The sequence below is a fragment of the Mirounga leonina genome, unplaced genomic scaffold (genome assembly GCF_011800145.1).
Source record: "Mirounga leonina isolate KUSES-001 unplaced genomic scaffold, KU_Mleo_1.0 Mir_180, whole genome shotgun sequence".
NCBI lineage: Eukaryota > Metazoa > Chordata > Mammalia > Carnivora > Phocidae > Mirounga > Mirounga leonina.
In genome coordinates, this window is record NW_023270469.1 from 35,451,460 (window position 1) to 35,476,859 (window position 25,400).

General features: G+C 38.4%; 1 protein-coding gene across 5 annotated transcripts in view; it reads right to left on the reverse strand.

The window, feature by feature from the left end:
* Positions 1-25,400, reverse strand: part of PHKB (phosphorylase kinase regulatory subunit beta) — a 314,667-nt gene that overhangs the window by 248,504 nt on the left and 40,763 nt on the right. For 4 of the 5 annotated variants that reach the window (XM_035025274.1, XM_035025277.1, XM_035025275.1 and 1 more), the window contains 2 exons: positions 11,854-11,943; positions 9,133-9,271 (listed from right to left, as the gene is read on the reverse strand). In XM_035025274.1, coding sequence (XP_034881165.1) covers positions 9,133-9,271; positions 11,854-11,943 — 229 coding nt within the window. Of the gene's footprint in view, positions 1-9,132; positions 9,272-11,853; positions 11,944-15,734; positions 15,843-25,400 lie in introns of all 5 variants that reach the window. The other variant, XM_035025278.1, reaches the window with a different exon arrangement.

Below are 25,400 nucleotides of genomic sequence, written 5' to 3' on the forward strand. Positions count from 1 at the left end.
CCTAGGATCCCTATAATGTGACCATATCACATGTGATCATGTTGCTGAAATCCCTTAACTTACTATCATTTTTTTATTACACTTTTTTTCTTTTTGCTGTTCAGCCAAGTTGCTTTCCTTTACCCTGTCTTCCAGGTTGCTGATGCATTCTTCTTCCTCCTCTAATCTATGGATTCCCTTCACTGTATTTTTTATTTCAATTATTGACTTCTTCATTTCTGACTGGTTCTTTTTTATATTTTCTTTTTGATGAAGGCCTCACTGAAAGCCTCCACTCTTTTCTCAAGTCCAGGAAGTATCTTTATGACCATTACTTTGAATTCTTTATCAGACATATTGCTTATTTCCATTTCTTAGGTCTATTGTTGTGGTTGTTTTCCTATTCTTTCATTTGGGTTATATTTCTCTATCTCCTCATTTTGTCTAACTCTGTTTGTATCCATGTATTAGAAAAGTCAGCTACATCTCCTGCTCCTGAAAATAGTGGCCTTATGAAGAAAAGGTCCTGCAATGCCCTACAGCACAATGCCCCCTATTCACCAAAATCAGGTGATTTATTTAGAGGTGTCTCGTAAGTGGGTTGCATGTGCCCTACTATTATGGCTGAGCTGTATTTGTCTTCAGTACTATTGGTTGCAATGACCCACTTTGCCTTTCTGGATGCACCAAGTAGGGTTTTGCCTCTGTACTGTTAAAGGCCCAGTGTGCAGCTGCATTGGAGTTCTACTGGAATAGTGTCATCTATCAGACCAGATACCTGCCCTCAGCCCACCTGCTGGGGCTGGTCACACTGACCTGCAGGTTGGTCTTCCTTCCTTGTCCCCTGACAGGTTTTCATTAGTGATTGAGGCTGGCAGTCAAGCCAGATGCCTGCGCCCAGTCTGTCTGACAAGGCTGCAGTCTCATGATTGGCAAGGCACTGTCTCTGTGCTGCTAGCTGCAGGGACTGTGGACTCACTAGGGTATGTGGTTATCTTCCCCGCTCTCCAGGGCAGGAGTCACTGTAAAATAGTGCCAGTCCCTGCAAGAAGTACTTGTAGGGTATGTTGGAGCAGGAGGTGTTTTGGAGACATGCTTGCCAAATGGAGCTGGTTGGATGGGGCAGATCCCCAGGAGAACACAAGGGCAAGGCAGGGCACTTGGTGCTAGCAAGGTAAGTGGAGAGTGTTTGTGCTGGTTCTCCATGTGTCCCACTTCCTAGGTTGTGTAGGGGGAAAGAAATAGCACCTGCCACCTATTTTGTTCCTGGAGAAGTCTCTTAAAGATCCATGCCCCTCCAGCACCTGTTCTGACATTAATAAATAAATCTCTTTATGAACACCCCACAGGCTTTTCAAACAATTCCTTCTATACTGTATTTCGAACATGTTACTTATGCTGAATCTTTAAAGGCAGGAACTTGGTTTCCTTTCACCCTCCAGCTCTTCCAGAGCAAAACCTACTAATTTTTAAAGAGAAAATTAAACCCTGCTAATTGTAAAAATGGCATAAGTTAAGTTCCACTGGTTTTCAAAGCCCAATGATATGAGACTGATCTTCCCACTGTGGGTGTCCTGTGCCTAGGGTGCCTGGTGTGGAGTCTGATCCTCTCACTTCTTTGTGTTCATGGTGTCCCTCTCCTATGTAGTTCGTCTCACAGGGTTTTGGCTCCCAATCATGTTTCTACCCTTTCCACTCTTATCGAAGTGGCCTCCTCTCCACAATTAACTGTGTAAAGTCTGTTCTGTCAGTCATCAGGTCATTTTCACTGTTAATTTCATTGAGGTGGCTATTATCTTGGAGAGTCTGTGAGACATAGTGACTTCAGGATCATTCACTCTACCAACTTCCTGGTTGTCATATTTCTTTAGTCTTTCTTACTCTACTTATATTCATACTTATTTTTTTTTTTCTGAAAAAGTCTTCATTTTGTCTTCACTTTTTTATTACTATGTTATGTTAGTCACCATGCACTAAATCATTAGTTTTTGATGTAGTGATCCATGATTCATTATTTTCGTATAACACCCAGTGCTCCATGCAGTACATGCCCTCCTTAAAACCCATCACTGGGCTAACTCATACCCCCCACCCCACCCCCCTCTAAAACCATCAGTTCATTTCTCAGAGTCCATAGTCTCTCATAGTTCATCTCCCCCTCCGATGTTCCCCCACTTCATTTTTCACTTCCTTCTCCTAAAGTCCTCCATGCTATTCCTTATGTTCCACAAATAAGTGAAACCATATGATAATTCACTTTCTCTGCTTAACTTACTTCATTTAGCATAATCCCTTCCAGTTCCATCCATGTTGATGCAAACATTGGGTATTCACCCTTTCTGATGGCTGAGTAAGATTCCATTGTATATATGAAGCACATCTTCTTTAACCATTCATCTGTTAAAGGGCATCTCAGCTCTTTCCACAGTTTAGCTATTGTGGACATTGCTGCTATGAACATTGGGGTGCATGTGGCCCTTCTTTTCACTACATCTGTGTCTTTGGGGTAAATACCCAGTAGTGCAATTGATGGGTGATAGGGTAACTCAATTTTTAATTTTTTGAAGAACTTCCACACTGTTTTCCAAAGTGGCTGTAGCAACTTGCATTCCCACCAACAGTGCAAGAGGGTTCCCCTTTCTCCACAACCTCTCCAACATTTGTCGTTTCTTGCCTTGTCAATTTTTGCCATTCTAACTGGTGTAAGATGGTATCTCAATATGGATTTGATTTGAATTTCCCTGATGGTGAATGATGATGAACATTTTTTCATGTGTCTGTTAGCCACTGGTATGTCTTCTTTGGAGAAGTGACTGGTCATGTCTTCTGCCCATTTTTAAACTTGATTATTTGTTTTTCGGGTGTTGATCTTTACAGATCTTGAAATCAGCCCTTTGTAGTGTCTTTGGCAAATATCTTCTCCCATTTCGTGGATTGCCTCTTTGTTTTGTTCATTGTTTCCTTTGCTGTGCAGAAGCTTTTTATCTTGATGAAGTCCTAATAGTTCATTTTTGCTTTTGTGTCCCTTGCCTTTGGAGATGTGTCTTGAAAGAAGTTGCTGTGGCCGATGTTGAAGAGGTTCCTACCTATGTTTTCCTCTAGGATTTTGATGGGTTCCTGCCTCACATTGAGGTCTTTCATCCATTTTTAGTTTATCTTTGTGTATGGTGTAAGAGAATGGTCGAGTTTCATTCTTCTGTATATAGCTGTCCAATTTTCCCAGCGTCATTGATTAAAGAGGCTCTCTTTTTTCCATTGCATATTTTTTCCTTCTTTGTCGAAGATTATTTAACAAGAGTTGAAGGTCCATATCTGGGCTCTCTATTCTGTTCCATTGGTCTATGTGTCTGTTTTTGTGCCAGTACCATGCTGTCTTGATGATCACAGCTTTGTAATATAGCTTAAAATCAGGCAATGTGATGTCCCCAGCGTTGTTTTTCAACATTTCCTTGGTGATTCGGGGTCTTTTCTGGTTCCATACAAATTTTAGGATTGTTTATTCCAGCACTTTGAAAAATGCCATTGGTATTTTGAATGAGATGGCATTGAAGGTATAGATTGCTCTGGGCAGCATAAACATTTTAACAATGTTTATTATTCCGATCCATGAGCATACAATATTTTTCCATCTTTTTGAATATTCTTCAATTTCTTTCATAAGTGTTCTGTAGTTAGTAGAGTATAGATCCTTTACCTCTTTGGTTAGACTTATTCCAAGATATCTTACGGTTTTTGGTGCTATTGTAAATGGAATTGATTTCCTAATTTCTTTTCCTGCAGTAACATTGTTGGTGTATAAGAAAGCAACTGATTTCTGTGTATTGATTCTGCATCCTGCCACATTACTGAATTGCTGTATGGGTTCTAGTAATTTGGGGGTGGAGTCTTTTGGGTTTTCCACATAAAGTATCATGTCATCTGTGAAGAGAGAGAGTTTGACTTCTTCTTTGCCAATATGAATACCTTTTATTTCTTTTTATTGTCTAGTTGATGTTGCTAGGACTTCTAGTACTATGTTGAAAAACAGTGGTGAGAGTGGGCATCCTTGACGTGTTCCTAATCTTAAGGGAAAGACTCTCAATGTTTCATCATTGAAAATGATATTTGCTGTGGGCTTTTCATAGATGACTTTTATGATATTGAGTTATGTTCCCTCTATCCCTACACTCCGAAGAGTTTTAATAAGGAAAGGATGCTGTATTCTGTCAAATGCTTCTTCTGCATCGAGAGGACCATATGGTTCTTCTCTCTCCTTATTAAAGTGTTCTAGCACATCGACTGATTTGCAAATGTTGAACCACCCTTGCATCACAGGGATAAATTCCACCTGGTTGTGGTGGATAATCCTTTTAATGTACTGCTGGCTCCTATTAGCTTTGATCTTGCTGAGAATTTTGGCATCCATATTCATCAAGGATATGAGTCTGAAATTCTCCTTTTTGAAGGGGTCTTTGCCTGGTTTGGGGATCAAGGTAATGCTGGCCTCATAGAATGAGTCTGGGCTTTTTCCTTCTGTTTCTATTTTTTGAAATAACTTCAGGAGAATAGGTATTATTTCTTCTTTGAATGTTGTTAGAATTACCAGGGAATCCACCAGGTCCTGGACTCTTGTTTTTTGGTAGGTTTTTGATCACTGCTTCAATCTTGTTACTGGTTACTGGTCTATTCAGGTTGTCAATTTCTTCCTGTTTCAGTCTTGGTAGTTTACAGGTTTCTAGGAAGGCACCCATTTCTTTCAGGTTGCTTAATTTATGAGCATATAGTTGTTGATAATAATTTCTAATAATTATTTCTATTTCCTTGGTGTTAGTTGTAATCTCTCCCATTTCATTCATAATTTTATTAATTTGGGTCCTTTCTCTTTTCTTTTGGATAAGTCTGGCCAATGGTTTATCAATCTTACTAATTCTTTCAAAAAACAACTTCTAGTTTCATTGATGTGTTCTATTCTATTTGTGGTTTCTAATTCATTGATCTCTGCTCTAATCTTGATTATTTCCCTTCTCATGGATGAGTTAGGCTTAATTTGTTGTTCATTCCCCATTCTTTAAGACGTAAAGATAGTTTGTGTATTCGGTATTTTTCTATTTTTTTCAGTGAGGCTTGGATGTCTATGTATTTCCCCCTTAGGACCGCCTTTGCCATATCCCATAGGTTTTGGACCGATGTGTTTTCGTTCTCATTGGTTTCCACGAATTGTTTAAGTTCTTCTTTGATTTCCTAGTTGATCCAAACATTCTTGAGCAGGATGATCTTTAGCTTCCAAGTATCTGAATGTCTTCCTATCTTTTTCTTGTGATTGAGTTCCAGTTTCAAAGCATTGTGGTCTAAGAATATGCAGGGAATAATCTCAATCTTTTGATATCAGCTGAGGCCTGAATTGTGACCCAGTATTGGTCTGTTCTGGAGAAAGTTCCATATATGCTCGAGAAGAATGAGTATTCTGTTGTTTTAGGGTGGATTGTTCTATATATTTATCTATGAGGTCCATCTGGTCCAATGTGTCATTCAAAGCTCTTATTTCTTTGTTGATTTTCTGCTTAGATGATCTGTCTGTTGCTGAGAGTAGAGTATTGAGGTCTCATACAATTAACGTATTATTATCAATATGACTCTCTATTTTGGTTAACAGTTGGCTTATGTAGATGGCTGCTCCCATGTTGGGGGCATAGATATTTACAATTGTTAGATCTTCTTGTTGGATAGACCCATTAAGAATGATATAGTGTCCTTCTGTGTCTCTAATTACAGACTTTAGTTTAAAATCTAATTTGTCTGATATAAGAATTGCTACCCCAGCTTTCTTTTGAGGTCCGCTGGCATAGAAGATGGATCTCCATCCCTTCACTTTCAGTCTGGATGTATCTTTAGGTTCAAAATGAGTCTCTTGTAGACAGCATATGGATGAGTCCTGTCTTTTTACCCAATCTGCAACCTTGTGCCGTTTTATGTGAGCATTTAGGCCATTTGCATTGAGAGCGATTATTGAAAGATATGATTTTATTGTCATAATGTGAAATCCTTGCTTCTACAGATCGTCTCTGTAAATTTCTGTTCTATATCACTCTTGGGGTGTTTCCCCTTTTATAGAACCCCCCCTTAATATTTCTTGGAGGGCTGGCTCAGTGGCCACATATTCTTTCAGTTTCTGCCAGTCCTGGAAGCTCTGTATCTCTCCATCCATTCTGAATGACAGCCTTGCCAGATAAAGTATTATTGGCTGCATGTTCTTCTCATTTAGTACCCTGAATATGTCTTGCCAGCCCTTTCTGGCTTGCCAGGTCTCTGTGGACTGGTCTGACATTATTCTGATGTTCCTTCCACTACATAAGGAATCTCTTCCCCCTAACTGCCCTTAAGATGGTTTCCTTGGTTCTGAAATTTGTGAGTTTTACTACTACACACTGGGGCATTGGTCTGTTTTCCTTGATCTTGAGAGGGGTCCTCTCTGCCTCTAGGACATGAATGCTTGTTTCATTCCCCAGATTAGGGAAGTTCTCAGCTACGATTTGCTCAAATATATCTTCTAGTCCTCTCTCTCTCCCCACCCCCTCAAGGATCCTAATAATTCTGACACTGGAACATTTCATGCTGTCATTTATTTCCCTAATTCTCTTTTCAGCTGTTTGTTCCAGGCCTCCTCCTGTTCCTTCTTTTCTATCAGTTTGTCTTCTAGATCACTAATTCATTCTTCTGCCTCGTTTACCCTAGCTCTTAGAGTATCTAGATTAGATTGGATCTCATTGTTAGGATTTTTAAGTTCTGCCTGATTAGCTTTCATTTCTGCCCTTAGAGAATCTATTTTGCCACTAATGGTTTTCTCCATCCTAGCTCTTGTCTTTATAACTGTTACCCTGGAGTCTATTTACAACATCTTGCTTATATACATATCCATTAGTTCTGTGTCAGAGGTCACAGTCTCTGAATCTTTCCTATGTTGGGAGTTCCCCCTCTTAGTCATTCTGTTGAGGGTGGTTGAGGGAATGTAGAGTCCAAATTACTGACCACAACCCAAGCAAGATGCACCTGTTTTATAGGGACCTTAGGGTTCTCGGCCTCTTGTTCTTCCAGCCTGTCTTCTGGCGGAGGGGCCTGCTGCACTGTTACTCAGAAAGCCCTGCTTGGGGAGAGTTGCCCTGAGGGATGGGCTCAGTGAGAACCGGTTTTGGGGAGCTTTTGTTCTCTTGGGGCTTTCCCCGGCGGCTTTCCGCATCTCTTCCAAGTGTCACAGCAGAAGTGATTGTATCCAAACCTCTCTCTCAGAACAGAGAGATCACAGTCTGCTCTCCACTGAGCTCTCCAGGCCACACTGTCTCCGTTTCTGTCTGTGCAGCTAAAACCGCAGCCTACTGGGTTGTGCGCCCCACAGCAGTGCTTCCGGTGCCAGGTCCAGGCACGTCTCTGCCCTTTGTGCTATAAAACTGCAAGCCACCCCCACTTCACATGCACACCCCGCGGCTCCAGGTTTGAGTCTGGGGGACTGCCCTAAAGTCCTTTCCCTGCCGCTACTGGTCTGCGAGTCTGTGCCTGGTCCCCAGCACGGGACGCTTTGCGCTCCCACAGAGCAGGATCCCAGAGGTTCCCTCCCCCTTCCATTTATCTTCCTAAATCTGCCCACAGAATCATGGCTCCCCGCTCCATACCTTGAGACCAACCGCCAGAGATATTCTGTTTGTAGAGATCCAGATATATCATCTTACATCTCAGGCTGATTTCGTGGGTGTTCAGAGTGGTCTGGCAGATATCCAGCTTAGTTCAGGGGATCGGTTGAAATAGGGTCCCCTACTCCTCCGCCATCTCATATTTATTTTCTAATCTACTCTGATAGCTACATTTTTAGAGTCCAGGCAAGTTGTCTTGTAAGTAGCAACAATTTGGCATTATCTGATTGTTTATTCACAGGTAGATCTGTTTTATCATTATGGTAAGAAGTCAACATGCATGATGTGCACTTACCACTATATCACAGTGAAGCACCTACTACTAGCTTGACCACTTGGTTAAGGTACTACTGCTGTCCTCTATACTTTTTTTTTTTTTTTGTCTTAAGACCAGTAGTAGTTTGACACTCATTGAAGCTTTACTGTGCTCACATAGAATATGTAAAGAAATGCTTGTAGATAAGCAAACGACTGTGTTAAAGGTGATTACTTCATATTATCTCAGTATTTGATTTCCTTTTACAAATGCAACACATCAATAATTTAAGACAGAGGAATCATGTTCATGTGAAAGATACAATTTTCAAATCAGAAGTATATGCATATGTCTCACCTTCAGAAAATTAATATTCAGAAACCTAATCTTATTTTTTTTTGTTTAAAGATTTTATTTATTTATTTCACAGAGAGAGACACAGTGAGAGAGGGAACACAAGCAAGGGGGAGTGGGAGAGGGAGAAGCAGGCTTCCCACAGAGGAGAGAGCCCGATATGGGACTCGATCCCAGGACCCTGGGACCATGACCTGAGCCGAAGGCAGTTGCTTAACAACTGAGCCACCCAGGCGCCCCAAGAAACCTAATCTTAATAACAGTTAAAATGTATTACCACAGACTATGAGTCAGGACACACGTTGAATGTTTTCCATATATAACAAAATAAAGTAAGAAGATATTTTGTATTCTGAAGGGATTTTCTTTTTTTTTACTTTATAAAATAATTATTTGATTTACACCCTGATTTAACAAGTGATACCTCAGTGAAATTGTAGGGGCTAAAACACTAAACTGGAGTAGGGTAGAATGGGCCCTAGCCCTGCTCTATCATTAACTAGTTGTGTAACTTTGGATATATCTGTTAACTACCTGGGCCCCAGTTTTATCATCTGCAAAATTCAATTAGCCTTCAAGTCCCTCTGACTGAAAGCAACCAACTCAAGGAGAATGGGGAGATCATTCTGCCAAAGATGAATGATGATTTAAATACCTAGAGATGAAAAAATTTTGGTGACAAAGTCATAAAATGTTAGAACTAGTCTTGTGTAAACCCTTAGGAAAATTTAAATGTTTAGAGGCCTAAAAAGAGATGTGAGCAGCTACAGATCACATTGTGAATCAGCAGCAGAGCCAAAAGAGAGCCGCCCAATTTGTCTTGGGCTAACAAAACCCTATTACCCAGACTGAAAGGTACTAGAAGAGCACACACCAGCTTACCTGTATGCAAGAGCCAAAGCCCAGGCCCCAGCAGCGCAGTACAGACTGTCCTGGATTTTTGCCTTCTGATCATCACCACATGTTTTAGTGGGAAAGAGACCTGTGGTTGGACTTTGATACAGTAGCAATGTTGATTTGACTGGAATGGAACATAAGAAAAAGAATGAATTGTACAGCCATCCATTTTCCTTGGGCTGAAGATCTTAATCTTTAGTTTCTTCATCCTACTTCTGACAATTCTATTGTTCCTAAATTTACCTATAATATGCAACTTTTTAGCAGGCAAAAACTGCTTCATGTAGTTCACTCCAGTTTAAGTGGGAATCCACCCTGAAGGAAGGGTATTTCCACTTTTGAGGAAAGGACCAAGCTAACTAGCAATTAAAAACCTTTTAGCATATCCTACCTAACGGTAGTATTGTAAGGCAACATTAAGTACAGAAAAAAAAAAAAAAAAGACCAATAAAAAGACGCATATTTTCAACAAGTTCAATAGGGAAACAAAGCAAATATACACCAAAGAGTGGCATTAGTCGCTAAATCCAAGGCCAACTCAACTGCTAAATAAACCTGAATCTTGTTTTCCACTGATGACTAACTTGTGTCTTGTCTTCAGAGGAATGTATTCATTTTACTTTACATATTATATTATACAGGGTAGAGATATGTTTAACATTTCAAAATCAAACCCATCCTTATATGACATGAAAATAAGTACATAAATATTTGGAGAACATTTTACTTAAATAGAAGAAGTCTGAAATTAATGCTTTATTACCTTTTATAAAAGAGTCTTAAAATATAAAAATACACCCACCAAAATTACATTTCTTAAAAGCTATTTTATTCCTACCTATAAATGTTTTTCCACAAAATATATTAAATTACTCTCATCTAGATTGACATATGACACCCTCTTTTAGTTTTATAAGGACCTAAAACACTCTGCTCCTTCAAAGAGATTAAAGAATTAAATTTGTTTTTTCTCAGACAAAACTAATGTTAACATTACCATTTTTTTCTGAATACCAGGGCCTTTATCCTTTTTCCCCGAGTAAAGAATTGGTCCTTATAGTCTGAAGTAAGCGACTGACATTTCTTCAAAAAGGTATTTAAATTTCTTTACCTAGTTATGGCCACAATGATAATAAAAGGGACACATAAGAATATATTCCAGAATTGTGACCAAAATAAGATGAATTAAGGTTTTACATGAGGTTAACACAAACAACAAAAAAATCCTTATCTTAGAGGAGAAATAAATAAATTAAATTTTATATTATTTGCCATACAAGACCATATAAATGGCACAAGAAGCAAACTGGCAAAAATTAATAGGCTTTTCTAACTTACAGTCTGATGAACAAAGAGGAGTCCTGTGTATACATATCTCAAGTCAATTACTCACATTATAAAACAAAATCTGCTGCTCTTGGCAAAACAAACAATAACAAATAAAATAGTGACCTGTTATTAGTAAGAGTAACTTGAGATTATCTTTTGTATCTCAGTGAATTAGAAATAGATTTAAAGGCTTAAAAAGTGGACAGGGAGAGAAACAACAAATGTTGGGAGAGGTTGTGGAGAAAGGGGAACCCTCTTACACTGTTGGTGGGAATGCAAGTTGGTACAGCCACTTTGGAAAACAGTGTGGAGGTGCCTCAAAAATTTTAAAAGAGAGCTACCCTATGACCCAGCAATTGCACTTCTGGGTATTTACCCCAAAGACACAGATGTAGTGAAAAGAAGGGCCATATGCACCCCAATGTTCATAGCAGCAATGTCTACAATAGCCAAACTGTGGAAAGAGCCGAGATGCCCTTCCACAGATGAATGGATAAAGAAGATGTGGTCCATATATACAATGGAATATTACTCAGCCATCAGAAAGGATGAATACCCAACTTTTACAACAACATGGATGGGACTGGAGGAGATTATGCTAAGTGAAATAAGTCAAGCAGAGAAAGTCAATTATCATATGGTTTCACTTACTTGTGGAATGTAAGGAATAGCATGGAGGACATTAGGAGAAGGAAGGGAAAAATGGGGGGGGGAATTGGAGGGAGAGATGAACCATGAGAGACTATGGACCTGAGAAACAAACAGGGTTTTAGAGGGGAGGGGGGAGGGTTTTAGAGGGGAGGGGGGATTGGTTAGCTCGGTGATGGGTATCAAGGAGGGCACGTACTGCATGGAGCACTGGGTGTTATATGAAAACAACGAATCGTGGATCACCACATCAAAAACTAATGATGCATTGTATGGTGACTAACATAACGTAATAAAATTAAAAATAAAAAATAAAAAAAAATACAAAATAAAGGCTTAGGACTACTTGGGAACCATGTACAGGTAAATGAGTGAGGAATACTACAAAATCTTTATTAAGTAGTAATCGAGAAATAGCCTCTAGTTCTCAAATCTGGCAATGTTTAGGAGGGCTAAAAGGACACAGAGGAAATTGGTGACGGTTTTAGTATGTGCCGCCGAAGCGAGCACTTGGTGACGGTTTTAAAATTAATCAAGGGACAGATGACTTGCTGGAATTCTTTTATCCCAGTATCAATATGTAATTGGAATATATAGCTACCTCAGCAATGAAACTACCCCAACATCCAAATGAAAGAATATCATCATGCACATAATATACGCAATATAAGGCAGAATAAATACTAATGATAACTACCTAAGGACATGTTTTCCTCAAGTTTTGCTTACCAATTCTGTAATAATGATCCAGTTTATCCCACAGTGTTTCATTATCAGGTCTCGGAAGATTAATGCTTTTAAGAGGTTCATAAACTGAGCCTAAAAGAAAAATGAAAACTCATCAAATTCAATCATTTTCCCTGAAAAAAACAAAGAAAACTTCTAAATAAATGAAAAAGCACTACTTAGCAATCTAACATTCATTTTTATATGTGAACTACCACATTGTATTCCTGGTCAAATTTTTGGGAGGGAAAGAGAGAGAAGAAAGTGCCCTCGTAACAAGTATAGAAGGGTCTTAAATGTTATGGGAACCCCTACCCTCACCCCTGACATATATACATACACACACACACACACACACACACACACATATATATACTGGTCCCAACAACTCAAATACCAGTAATACTTATGTGCTAGTCACAAGTTCAGTCATTTCAGCTCCTTTTGAGAAATATCTACTTAAATGCCCTGAAATCCAAACCTTATTCTTTATGCTCATGATCAGGCAATTTTCTGTCAAATGATCATATCCCAAAAACCTCAAGGAAAAAAGATAATGCTGACATGTTCCAAAGTCATCCACTCCATGAATATTCAGACAGTTTTCATACTGAAATTCTGAAGCCTCCATTTTCTCCTAGGTAGATAAAACTCATGCCTTATTATCTGACTAAAGCAGAAACCATTTCTACTTCTCAGCCATGAAAACTACTACAAGGTATTAGCAGAGCATACTGCTCAAAAGCTACAGAATACACAATAATTATGATAATTTTCCACAAAATGGATACAGAAAATTGTTCACTTGACTAGTGCACATTTTCAACTACTGACTGAAAGGAAGACATCTGGACCTTCAGCCATCAGACTAAGTACTGGCTCTCATTCTTGTTAAAAGCATTCAGAAATTATAAAATCTCAAGGTCACAACAAATCCACCTCTGGATTCAGGTAATATACGTCATATAGTCTAACAACACAGCACAAGAGTGGCCCTAAAATTTACCTGGGGTTGGAAGGGGAATGTGTTGGCATGCATTAAGAATCTTTTTCTAAAAAAATTAAAGCACTTATGTTCATAAAAGTGCTATGTCCAGTATGCTAGTATAAAGCCAAGGTATTTGGAATCCCTTTATGTTTAGAGAGATAATAAACATTATGAAGGAAGAAAGGAAAGCATCTATACATTAAGGCAATAATCTCATTATCTTCTGTTGAAAAGAGAGATGATTTATGCATCAAAACAGGAATATGAAATGACTGGAGTGAAGAGATTTTCTAAAAAAGAGTCTTCATAATGATACCAAGCAGAATGGTCCCAAAGGGTAGAATGGGGAGGCCTACCAACCTAGACAGGAAAGCATCAGGAGTTCTGCACAAGAGGCAAGGGCCCGGCCCGGCCATGCCCTCTGCCTCCCTGCATTCAATAGCTCTGGGTAGGTATAAGTATATGGGCAACCCGGCAGTTTGGAAAAAGTAATATGGCCACTACTTACACGTTAGGTGCTAAGCTCTGGGAATCGACAACCTCTCTGTGAAGCTCATTCAATAATTAATAAAATAAAATCACGTACAAATCATCACAACTTTAAATTGTGAATACATATATACAAAAATAAAAGGAGACACCTTTGCTGAGGTGGAAGGACTGTAGATGAATGAGATTTCTATTTTTATTTAGAATTCTATTATTGGAAAAGCTAATATTTTGCTTTATATAAGAAAAAGTCACCAGAAGTTGCATATACTTTCATTAGTTAAAACAATACATGTGCATATGGATACAAATTGAAATAGAATATATAAGACTGAAATCCACCTGTATATCTACCATAATAATTGTAAGCAAGTTTATTTTGAAAGATTGTTTTAATGACATTGTATCATGGGTTTTAGGGTAAAAAAAAAGTGCTATTACATCTAAGGTGCCTCTCACCTCCCAAAAAAAGACTAAAATGATTCTGTTATCTAATGTTTCTCAATGAAATCACCAGTGGACTTTGGTAAAAGCTACAATAAATAAACAAAAGGAAAACCAGACTTTTCAGGAAAATAAAACCTATGCAGTAAGAGCTAAAAGAGATGTTCAAAGCATAGCAGAAAAGTATTAAAGTAAAATCACCTAACTCACTAAGAATCAATATTTTCTTATACTTTCTCATATCTTCAAAGAAAGCCCATGGTGAATTAAGAACAGCTTGCCTAGATAAATGTTAACATTTTAGTAATCACCATTGTATTGCTTCTGAAGTAACTGCATAAAATTAAACAAGTATGTTCCACACAATTTATGGCAAACAGTACCACAAATCTGGAGTCAAAGGAAAAGTAATCAATGGTAACATTTTAACCAAGAATTAGACACCTGAAAAGCTTCAATACAAATAAAAATGTGGAGGAGAAAGCAATCAATAGAGCATGAATTCCCAAAGACAATGAAAAATATGTAAAATTAGAGAAAACGCTAATAAAAGTTTAGAGTTCAAAATGAAATGAAGTTTTTAAATGTGAATTCTTCCTTTTCCTGTTTCTCCCAGTCAAATTACTCCTATATTCAAACATCACAAAGTAAAATAAAAATTATCTTTTTCCATTTGTAAAGATGAGTTTAAACATGTTGATCTGATTTTTCCCTGTCAATTCTCTTGCTATTAGAAAAATACAGCCAACCTACTCTTCATTTCAGAACACATTATTGTCAAAGACATTCACTGACAAAGAACAATACAAGAAGAGGCAGAAGTTGTTCCTTGAAGAGTAATATTTAGCTTTATCATGAAAGAGAAAAGGGTCATTATTTAGGAGATTAAACAAGGAGTTTCCTAAGAAATTTCCATGAGATGAAAACAAAACTAAGAGCATAACAAAGGTACAAACTTGATGAATTTGGCACTATAAAATACCGACAAAATTCTGAGTGTTATGGGGAGGCTCTTAAGCAATCACAAAATAGTACTGGTAATTCAAATAGCAACCACTAAAAGAATAAAAATGAGGACTCAAAAGGGAAGTCAAGGTGGAAAACAGATCAGCAAACCAAAACCGTATCAATAGTCTATTATTTGGGCACACAATTTTTCATTATATGATTGAAAGCCCTTTAATAGGGTATATACAAAAATGTTATTAATCAAGACTTTCATGAACCCTTAAGTAGCTTTATCATTTTTTCATGTATGGTGATAGACTAAAATACCATTATTTATTCATTCAGTTAATACATACAGTGTATGCATGAAACTCTGGACTATACATCTAGTAGGCTACCAGGACTCACAGATTAGTAGGAAAGGTAAGATAAGGTTTTGAATAAGAGTAACTCCAGTTAGAGTGGTGAGTTTCTTAAAAGACAAAGGATAGGAAAATTCAGTCCCCCGAGGGGCTGAGAGAAACAGAAACTCCTGCATTGCAATCTCTGAAAATAACAGCAATTTCAAATAATGAACTGCCATCTGAATAGGAAGATAACAACTGAAATCTAGGAGAACATGAAGTCATACACATATATACGTTACCTACAGACATATTATCAGAGCTCAAAAGCTTATACATGTGTCTTATGAAACAAGATACTACATACCAAGGTTTTTTTTGCAGTGATATACATGAAAAGGTTTAGTTGAAGAAGGTATATAGATAACAGGGTAGATTTTATTGAACACTGATCCAAGTATGCCCTTTCATGAGATAGGGAATTTTATTACAAATCTAAATCCTTAGAAAGGCCTACAGGATTCTGATCTTCTCCCTCAATTAAAATAATTTCTTTTAAGATTAAAAAAAATACAACATTCCATCAGCCTAAAACAGGCATTGCTAACATTTTGGTACATTCCTTTCAAGCATTTCTTTAAGCAATATTTATAAACATTAATAAAATTTACCAGACGTGGAGTCATAACATACATGCTGTTTTTATCATCCTTTTTTCCCTTATCTCACTTCTTGCCCTCTTCTGTCCTCATTCCCAGGTAACCACACTTTTTCCATATCTATATAACGAAACATATATGCATAAATGAGGGAAGAGTCTTTCATTGCTTTTTTTATAAAAATGGAGTCATGAAATAGACCATTTTTTGCTTCTTGTTCATCTCATTTGACAACACACATGGAAATCAAAAAAGGCAATGGTTCTTTGACTGCTATATATTCCTGGGTTTTAATACAGCACAACTTATTCAATTATTCCTCTATCAGTGAGTATATAATTTGTTTTCTATTTTTGCCATCATAAACAATCTGCAAAACATCCTTATACATAGATACAGCAATAGTGTGCTAGAACCAACTAATACTGGTTGGAGAGAGTCAAGTGTTAAATTTTCAGGAATTCTGGGAGCTGGTTATGAAACACATAAGTGAAAATTAAATTATAAAAACAACTGGATAATTATCAAAAACAAAGGTAATAAATATTCAAAACTCATCACTTCCTAATTATATAGGCTCTTGAATTGGCTTATATCTATAGATCTGTACATTGGAAATACCATGCAACAGCATGTTACAACATGTCTCTTTCTAACTCCGCATTCAGTGATATCATGTAGATTTGAGCAGTTGTGACAAAAACTAAATGGTCTGCAAAAGTCTAAAATTTTTACCATTTGGCCCTTTATAGAAGAAGTTTGCCTGCATCTAATCTAAATTCCCAGTACTATTAAGTTCAGCAATAAATGTACTTTTTACTAAATAATAGCAAACTGCATTTTTTAAAAGGCTAAAACAATTCATATTCCTCCTAGATATAAGTGCGCCATTCTTTTAAAAGTTTTTCCAGGGGCACCTGGGAGGCTCAGTCGATGGAGTGTCTGACTCTTGATTTTGGCTTAGGCCATGGTCTCAAGAGTCATGAGATCGAGGCCTGTGTTGGGCTCTGTGCTGAGCATGGAACCTGTTTAGGATTCTTTCTCTCCCTCTCCCTCGGCCCCTCTGCTTGTGCTCTCTCTCACAGAAAAAAAAAAAAAAAAAAGATTTTCCAATCTAATAGTATCTCACTTTTGTTTTTCATTTCTCATACAATTCATGAGTCTGAAAATCTTTGCAAACTGGCCATTTGGATTTGCTCTTCTGCGAATTGCCTACATCCTATTGCCATTTGCTATTGTTTGTTAGTGTTTTTGTCATCAACTTCTAAAAGCTATTTGTGTATTTTGTTTGCTATTTAATATTTCATTTCAAGTATTTTCTCCTGAGTTTTCATTAGTATACCAACACTATAATATAAAAACTTTCAAGAGTCAAATATATCTCTTTCCAAACTTGGTTTTAGTTTTTCTTTCTTTTTAAAAAGGTTTTTGACAAAATGAGCAAAGGGAAAAAAGAGAGAGAGGCAAACCAAGAAACAGACTCTTAACTATAGAGAACAAACTGATGGTTGCCAGAAGGGAGGGGGTGGGGGATGGGTGAAATAGATGATGGAGATTAAGTGCACTTGTAATGAGCTCCGGGTATTGTATGGAAGTGTTGAATCACTATACTATACACCTGAAATTAATGTTACACTGTATGTTAACTAACTAGAATTAAAATAAAAACTTAAAAATAATAAAATAAAAAGGGTTTGACACTCCTAGGTTACATACAGAGTCACCTCAATTTTCTGCTAAGCTTTTTATGATGTAAAAAAAATTTCGTATTTACGTATTCGATCAATTGGGAATTTGTTTTCTAAACTGCTTTTTTTTTTTTAATTTATTTTAGAGAGGGAGCACCAGCAGGGGGAGGGGCAGAGGAAGAGAGGGAGGGAGAGAAGCAGACTCCTCGCTGAAAGCAGAGCCCTACATGGGGCTCGATCTCACAACCCCAAGATCATGACCTGAGCTGAAATCAAGAGTCAGACGCTTATCAACTGAGCCACCCAGGTGCTCCTAAACTGCTTTTAAAGTAAATAGGGAGGTCCAGACTTTTAAAAAGATCAAATTGGTTCAATTTCTTTTTTTAGGTTACAGAATACTGATTAGAAAGATCCATTTATCCTAAATTATAAGGAGAGACCATCCCAAGTTATAGGATTCAAATAGAACATTTCCTCTTGAAATAATATAACTTAATTTTCAAAAGCTATATAAAAACTCTATTGTCTAATAATGTAGCATTTGGCCAACTTATTTTCTCACAGATACAACAATTTTATGCAAGATTTCAAACCTATCTGGAATATATGATGTTTACAATAGCTTAAACAATAGCTTTATGTGTAGTCACATTAATGTCTCTAAAAATATCACTGCATCAGGCAATATATATTGATTTTTTTCAAAAAGTATTTTATGTAGCACTCAATACTGAATATTGACACAAAATTAAAACATAAACAGCATACTTTCATTTTTCTATGGGTCTTGGGTTCTAGCAGAAAATACACAAAATTTTCAAAAGTAAAACCTTAGCCCAAGGAAAGATCAGTATCTTCCATCTGCATTTTATTAATGAATGTCCTACTTTGGAAATAGAGCAAGTTTAAGTTCACTAATTCTAATGACTGCAACTTTAGAATCCTCTCCTGCATTAGCTCAGGGTAAGCAGCTAATGGTATAGATAGAGGACGTGTTAAGAGTTGCAAATTTTCAGTCAGGAACAAGTCTCTGAAAGCCTAAGGAGTAGTTTTTTTTCTTTGTTTTTTTGTTTTTTGTTTGTTTTAAGATTTTATTTATTTCTTTGACAGAGAGACACACAGCGAGAAAGGGAACACAAGCAGGGTGAGTGGGAGAGGGAGAAGCAGGCTTCCCGCCAAGCAGGGAGCCCGATGTGGGGCTCGATCCCAGAACCCTGGGATCATGACCTGAGCCGAAGGCAGACGCCCAACGACTGAGCCACCCAGGCGCCCCAGCCTAAGGAGTAGTTTATGAAGGCTCCAAGGTACAGAGGCTATTAAACTAATAAGAAAGTATGTACAAAGAAGCAGTAAATAACCAAAATCCCAAGAGCTAACATGTTCCACAAGATAATTAAGAACTAAGCAGAATGTGAAGACCTTGTATTGTAGAGGGTCAAATAGTCCCATAGGTTCATAAGATTTGTATATTCATTATACTCACATATGCATGTAGAAAAGATGAGGACAGGAAGGGCTAGAGCAAGTAGGCATGGGAGAGCAAACAGACAGCCTTGTATAGGAACATACAAAATATATGCAAACCTTTGGAGTTTATCAGTGAATTACTGATAAAAATCTGTGGTTTATCAGTAAATTACTAAAACATTAATTTGGGGGCTCCTAAGAGAGCAAGAGTTCTCAGAGTACAATAATCTGTATGTTTATCTTATTTATAAATCCATATTTGATACATTTTCAAGCAACTTTGAAATTTAAGTTACATCTTTAACTTCAGATGATATTTTCTTCATCTTAAAATTCCCTTTTACTCCTCACTGATAAAAACAAGAAATCTACTACTATAGAAGGGACAAGTTATTCCAATACATGCTCACTCTATATCCCTGATGCCAGTACTAAGAGGTTCTCAATAAATATTTATTGAATTGAACTGGATGAATCACATGATTAGAGGCCTTCTTGAATTCCCATAGTTATTGTTCCATATTCTGCATTCTTATAACACTTTGTAAGTACCTTAATTATAGCTCTTCCTTGTCATGATACGTTTTATTTTCACTATTCAATTAATGTGTTATATTACATTGGAAGATGATCAATGATAGGGGCCATACCTAGTAGTAGTAGTTGGCAGTAACATTTGGTAGGAAGGAAGGAAAAGGAGAAAAGCTGACAAAAATACGTCTCAGAAAACTTTTGATGACCACTTTTACAATTTTTTTCTCACAAGCTACCCTATCTCCTGTTACTGCCCCATCCACATCATCTGATTTAATGATTAAGTCCCACTTCTTCAGACTTCCATAATTAGACAAATTGAAAAACTTCTCTTCCTAACTTTAGAATGTACACGTTAACTTTTACAGTTAAAAGATTTGAATACACTATATATGACTCCACAATTCAAGCACCTTCAAGATCACCAATACCTCCTTGCAAAACAAAAAAACAAAACTTAAACCATGATTTTCTTTACTGTTCAGTTCCATCACGCACAGAAATTTAAAATATTAAGGAATAAATGTACCCCCAAATAGGGGAATGAATAAATTATGACACCTCCATTCAATGAAGTACCTTGGAACAGTTTAAAAGAATGAGAAGATCTCTTAAAATATCATGAAAAACCAAAAAAATAGTGTGAAAAGTAACATCATATAATAAGATTTACAGTATGATACCACATGTTGCAAAACTAAGCAAAAATAACTGTACAGAGGGAGAGAGGCAAGATGGCAGAGGAGCAGGGGACTCGATTTCAACAGGTCCCCTGAATTTAGCTGGATATCTACCAAACCATTCTGAAAACCCATGAAATCAGCCTCAGATGTAAGAATATATATCTGGATCTCTACAGGCAGAAAAGCACTGCCTGTTGCAAGGTAGGAAGGGCAGAGTCGTGAATCTGCGGGGAGATATCCGAAGATAAACAGAAGGGGGAGGGAGCCTCCATAAGCTGGCTCCTGGAAAGTGATATATCACGGGAGTGCAAAAGCATCCTGAACCAGAGACCAGGCAAAAACTCCCAGGGTGGTAGCAGCCGGAAAAGGGCTTTAGAGCAGTGCCGAGACAGGATCCAGGAGCTGCAGGTGCCCCCACAAGCTGCGGCCAGTTTTAGAAGCACAAAGGGCAGGGACACGCCCGGGCCCCTGGGACAATCTCTGAAAGTGTCAGTGTGGGTGTGCACCACAGGGGGCTGGGGTTTTCAGCAGTGCATACAGTGCATAAAGAAACGGAGACAGTCTGTCCTGGAGGTTTTAGTGAAGAGAGCAGACTACAATTTCTCTGCTCTGGGCCAGAGGTTTGAGTGGGCCATTTTTGCTCTGACCCTCGGAAGAGACACTGAATGCCCCAAGAGAACAAAAGCCCAAAAGACCAGGATCCACTGAGCCCGTCCCACCTACCGGGGGCAAGGCAACTCTGCCCAAGCACTGTTTCCTGAGAAAAAATGCGGCAAACCCCTCCCCCAAACAAAAGACTGGAAGAAAAATAGGACAAAAACTCTATGGAACCCATAAGACTATAAAATCCAAACACCAGGCGAAAATAGTATATTGAGCTCCAGGAGTCGCTTCACAGCTTGGTTTATTTTTCAGATACAACTCTCTTTTTCTTTTTGTTCTTTCTCTTATGCTTCTTCTCGGTTTTTTCTTTTTACCTTTTTCTCATTTAAACTAGATGTTTAATATATCAACTTATGTTTCATAGTAGCTTTTTAATTTGTACTTTTTCAGCCCACATTTTTTTAAAGATACAAGCTTCATTGTAGTCCTTCTTCCCCTATTCAATATTACCTTTATATATATACAAATTCTACCTTCCCTGTAATTTTGGAAAGTACTGTCCTCTAACAAACAGACCAAAATACACCCAGGAACAACTGAAACACTTTACTTCGTCTGCACTGAGAGATTATAGCCCCCCTCCCCCTCATGCCCCTTTTAAATTTTTAAATTTAATTTTATTTAATTCCTTAATTTTATAAATTTTATTCCTGGGATTCATTTAGGCTTTTTCAGTGGGCTTCCGACCACTCTGGATTTTTCTAGGGTGCATCTTGCTTGGGTCGTGGTTGATATTTTGGACTCCATACATTCCCTCAACCATTCCTCAACAGAATGATTAGAAGAACCTCCAACAAAGAAAAGAACCAGAGACAACAGCCTCTGTGACAGATCTAATGGATATGGATATAAGCTACATGTCAGAGATAGACATCAGGGTAGCAATTATGAAGGCAATAGTTAGGCTTGACAAAAGCATTAGCGACATAGAATCTATAAGAACAGAAATGAGATCTAATCAGGCTGAACTTAAAAATGCTATGAATGAGATGCAGTCTAAACTGGATATTCTAACAGCCAGGGTAAATGAGGCAAGAGAACAAATTAGTGATCTAGAAGATAAACTGATAGAAAGGAAGGAAGCCCAGGAGGACAGGGATAGGCAGTTAGAAGCCCAAGAGAACAGACTTAGATCAGGGACACCATGAAACGTTCCAATATCAGAATTATTGGGAACACTGACAGGGTGGAGAGAAAAGAGGACTAGAAGGTATATTCAGGCAAATTATAGCTGAGAAATTCCCTAGTCTGGGTAAGGACACAAACATTCATGTCCAAGAAGCAGAAAGGATACCTCCCAAGATCGAAAAAATAGACGAACACCCTGGCATCTCAGAGCCAAGGAAGCTGCCCTGAGAGCAGCTAGGAGGAAGAGATTTCTTATGTATGGAGGGAGGAACATCAGAATGATGTCAGACCAGTCAAAAGAGACATGGCAAGCCAGAAAGGGCTGAAAAGACACATTCAAGGTACTAAATGAGAAGAACATGCAGCCAAGAATACTTTATCCAGCAAGGCTATCATTCAGAATGAATGGAGAGACAAAAAGCTTCCAAGACTAGCAAAAACTAAAAGAATATGTGACCACCAACCCAACCCTGCAAGAAATATTAAAGGGGGTTCTGTAAGCAAAGAGAGATGCCAAGACAAAGATAGACCTGAAAGTAACAGACAATCTACAGAAACAGGGACTTTAGAGGCAACACAATGGCACTAAATTCCTATCTTTCAAGAGTTACTCTCAACATGAATGGCCTAAATGATCCCATGAAATGGCACAGGGTTTCAGACTTGATTAAAAAGACAGGACACATCCATATGCTGTCTACAAGAGACACTTTTGTCTACAGCTCCAGATTGAAAGTGAAGGGATGGGGATCCACTTATCACGCCAACGTACCTCAAAAGAAAGCTGGGGTAGCAATCCTCATATCAGACAAATTAGATTTTTTTTTCTTTTTTTTTTCAAGATTTTATTTATTTGACAGAGACATAGACAGAAGAGCACAAGCAGAGAGAGTGGCAGAGGGAGAGGGAGAAGCAGGCTCTGCACTGAGCAGGGAACCCAATGCGGGACTGGATCCCAGGACCCTGAGATCATGACCTGAGCTGAAGGCAGACGCTTAACCATCTGAGCCACCCAGGTGCCCCAGACAAATTAGATTTTAAAACAAACACCGTAGTAAGAGATGTAGAGGGACACTATATCATACTTATAAGGTCTATCCAACAAGAAGATCTAACAATTGTAAATATCTATATCCCCAATATGGGAGCAGCCAATTATATAAAACAATTAATAACCAAAATAAAGAAACATATTGATAATAATACATTAATAGGGGGCGGAGCAAGATGGCGGAGGAGTAGGGGACCTGGATTTCGTCTCCTCTCAGGAATTCAGCTGGATAGGGATCAAACCATTCTGAACACCTACAAACTCAACAGGAGATTGAAGAAAACAAGAGCAACAATTCTCTCAACACAAAAGTGACCACTTTCTGGAAGGTACGACGTGCGAAGAAGTGAATCCGAGGCGATATTCGGGAGGATAGACGGCGGGGTAAGGGCCTCAGTCGGCAGTTTCTGGCAAGTGATAGAACCACGGAGCACAAAATCGGAACTTTTAAAAGTCTGCTACGCTGAGGGACGTCACTCTGGTGGCTAAGCGGGGGGTGGAACCCTCCGGAACAGTGTGGTCTCAGGACCCTCGGGGTCACAGAAAGACTGGGGGTGCCTGAGTGTGGCAGAGCTCCCAGGGATCGGAGCCGGGAAGCCGGCTGCAGAGACGGAGCCGAGGCGCGGGCTCTCAGCTCGGGATTGCCATAAACCGTGATCAGCGGCACAGTCGGGCCCCTGCTCCTCCAGCAGGGACCCAACAAGCGGCAGATCCAGGGAGACTTACCTTCCACCCAAGGGAGGAGCCGCGCGGGAGCGCACCGCAGGGATCTGCTGGGTTTGGAGACTCCACCCAGGGTCGGGTGCCAGAGATAGAAACGCGCGGTCACAGGCCGGGTGAGCACGGAGTGCGGCCGGAGACCGGGGAGATGGGAGTGACTGACGGCTTTTATCTGGGGGCTCACTGAGGAGCGGGGCCCCGAGTTCTCGGCTCCTCCGGGGCGGAGATTAGGAGGCCGCCATTTTCACTCTCTGCCTCCAAAGCTGTACGGAGAGCTCGCAGGGAACAAAAGCCCCGGAGAGCAAACCCGAGTAGATTACTTAGCCGGGAGGGGGCAAGGGCGGGCCAATTCCGCCTCCGGCAGAGACATTTGGAAACCACGGCAACAGGTCCCTCCCCAGAAGATCAGCAAGAACAGTCAGCCAAAACCAAGTTTACCGATCAAGGAGAACGGCAGAACTCCAGCGCTAGGGGACTACTGCACATAGAATTCACGGCTTTTTTACCATGATTCTTTAGTCTTTCAAAGTTAATTTTTTTTTAACTGTCTTTTTGTCTTTTTTTTTCTTTTTCAATTTTCTTTTTCCCTTTTTCAAACAACATCTTATCAATCCCTTTTTTTAAAAAAAAACATTTTTATTTTTCATTTTTAGAGTCATATTCTATCCCTTCATAGTAGTTACCCATATTTTTGGCTTATATATATAAGTTGTTCTCTCTTTAAAATTTTGAGATAGTTTCTTCTAACAGATTAAAATGTACCCTGAATCTCTAGTATATGGTGTTTTCTATTCCCATGCCTGATCACATCCTCTCCCTTTTTTTTTTCTTTTTCTTTTTTCTTTTTTTAAATCCTCTTCTTTCTTTTTTCAAACAACTTATCAATTCCTTTTATAAAATTTTTTATAATTTCCATTTTTACAGTCATATTCCATCACTTCATCATATCAATCCTTATATTTGTACATATATAAGTTTTTCTTTCTTTAAAATTTTGGGAGGCACTTTCTTCTAAAAGACCAAAATACACCCCAAATCTAGTGTGTTTGCACTGATCTATATGCCATATAGATCATATGGGATCACATTCTAGTTTTTTTTGTTGTTGTTTTGTTTTGTTTTGTTTGTTTTTGTTTTTATCTTTATCTTTTTCTTTTTCTTTTTTTTTCTTTTTCTTTTTTCTCTCTTTCCCTTTCTTATCCCACTGCTTCAGGTCTTTTCTGATTTGTTTAGAGTATATTTTCTGGGGACGTGGTTACTCTGCTAGCATTTGGTTCTCTCATTCATCTATTCTCCTCTGCACAAAATGACAAGATGGAAAAAATCACCTCAACAAAAAGAACAAGAGGTAGTACCGACTGACAGGGACCTACTCAATACGGACATTAGTACGATGTCAGATCTAGAGTTCAGAATCATCACTTTCAAGATACTAGCTGGGCTTGAAAAAAATATGGAAGTTATTAGAGAAACCCTTTCTGGAGAAGTAAAAGACCTAAAATCCAACCAAGTAGAAATCAAAAAGGCTATTAATAAGGTGCAATCAAAAATGGGGGCGCTAACTGCTAGAATAAATGAGGCAGAAGAGAGAATCAGTAATATAGAAGATGAAATAATGGAAAACAAAGAAGCTGAGAAAAAGAGAGATAAACAACTACTGGATCACGAGGGCAGAATTAGAGAGATAAGCGATACCATAAGACGAAACAACATTAGAATAATTGGGATCCCAGATGAAGAAGAA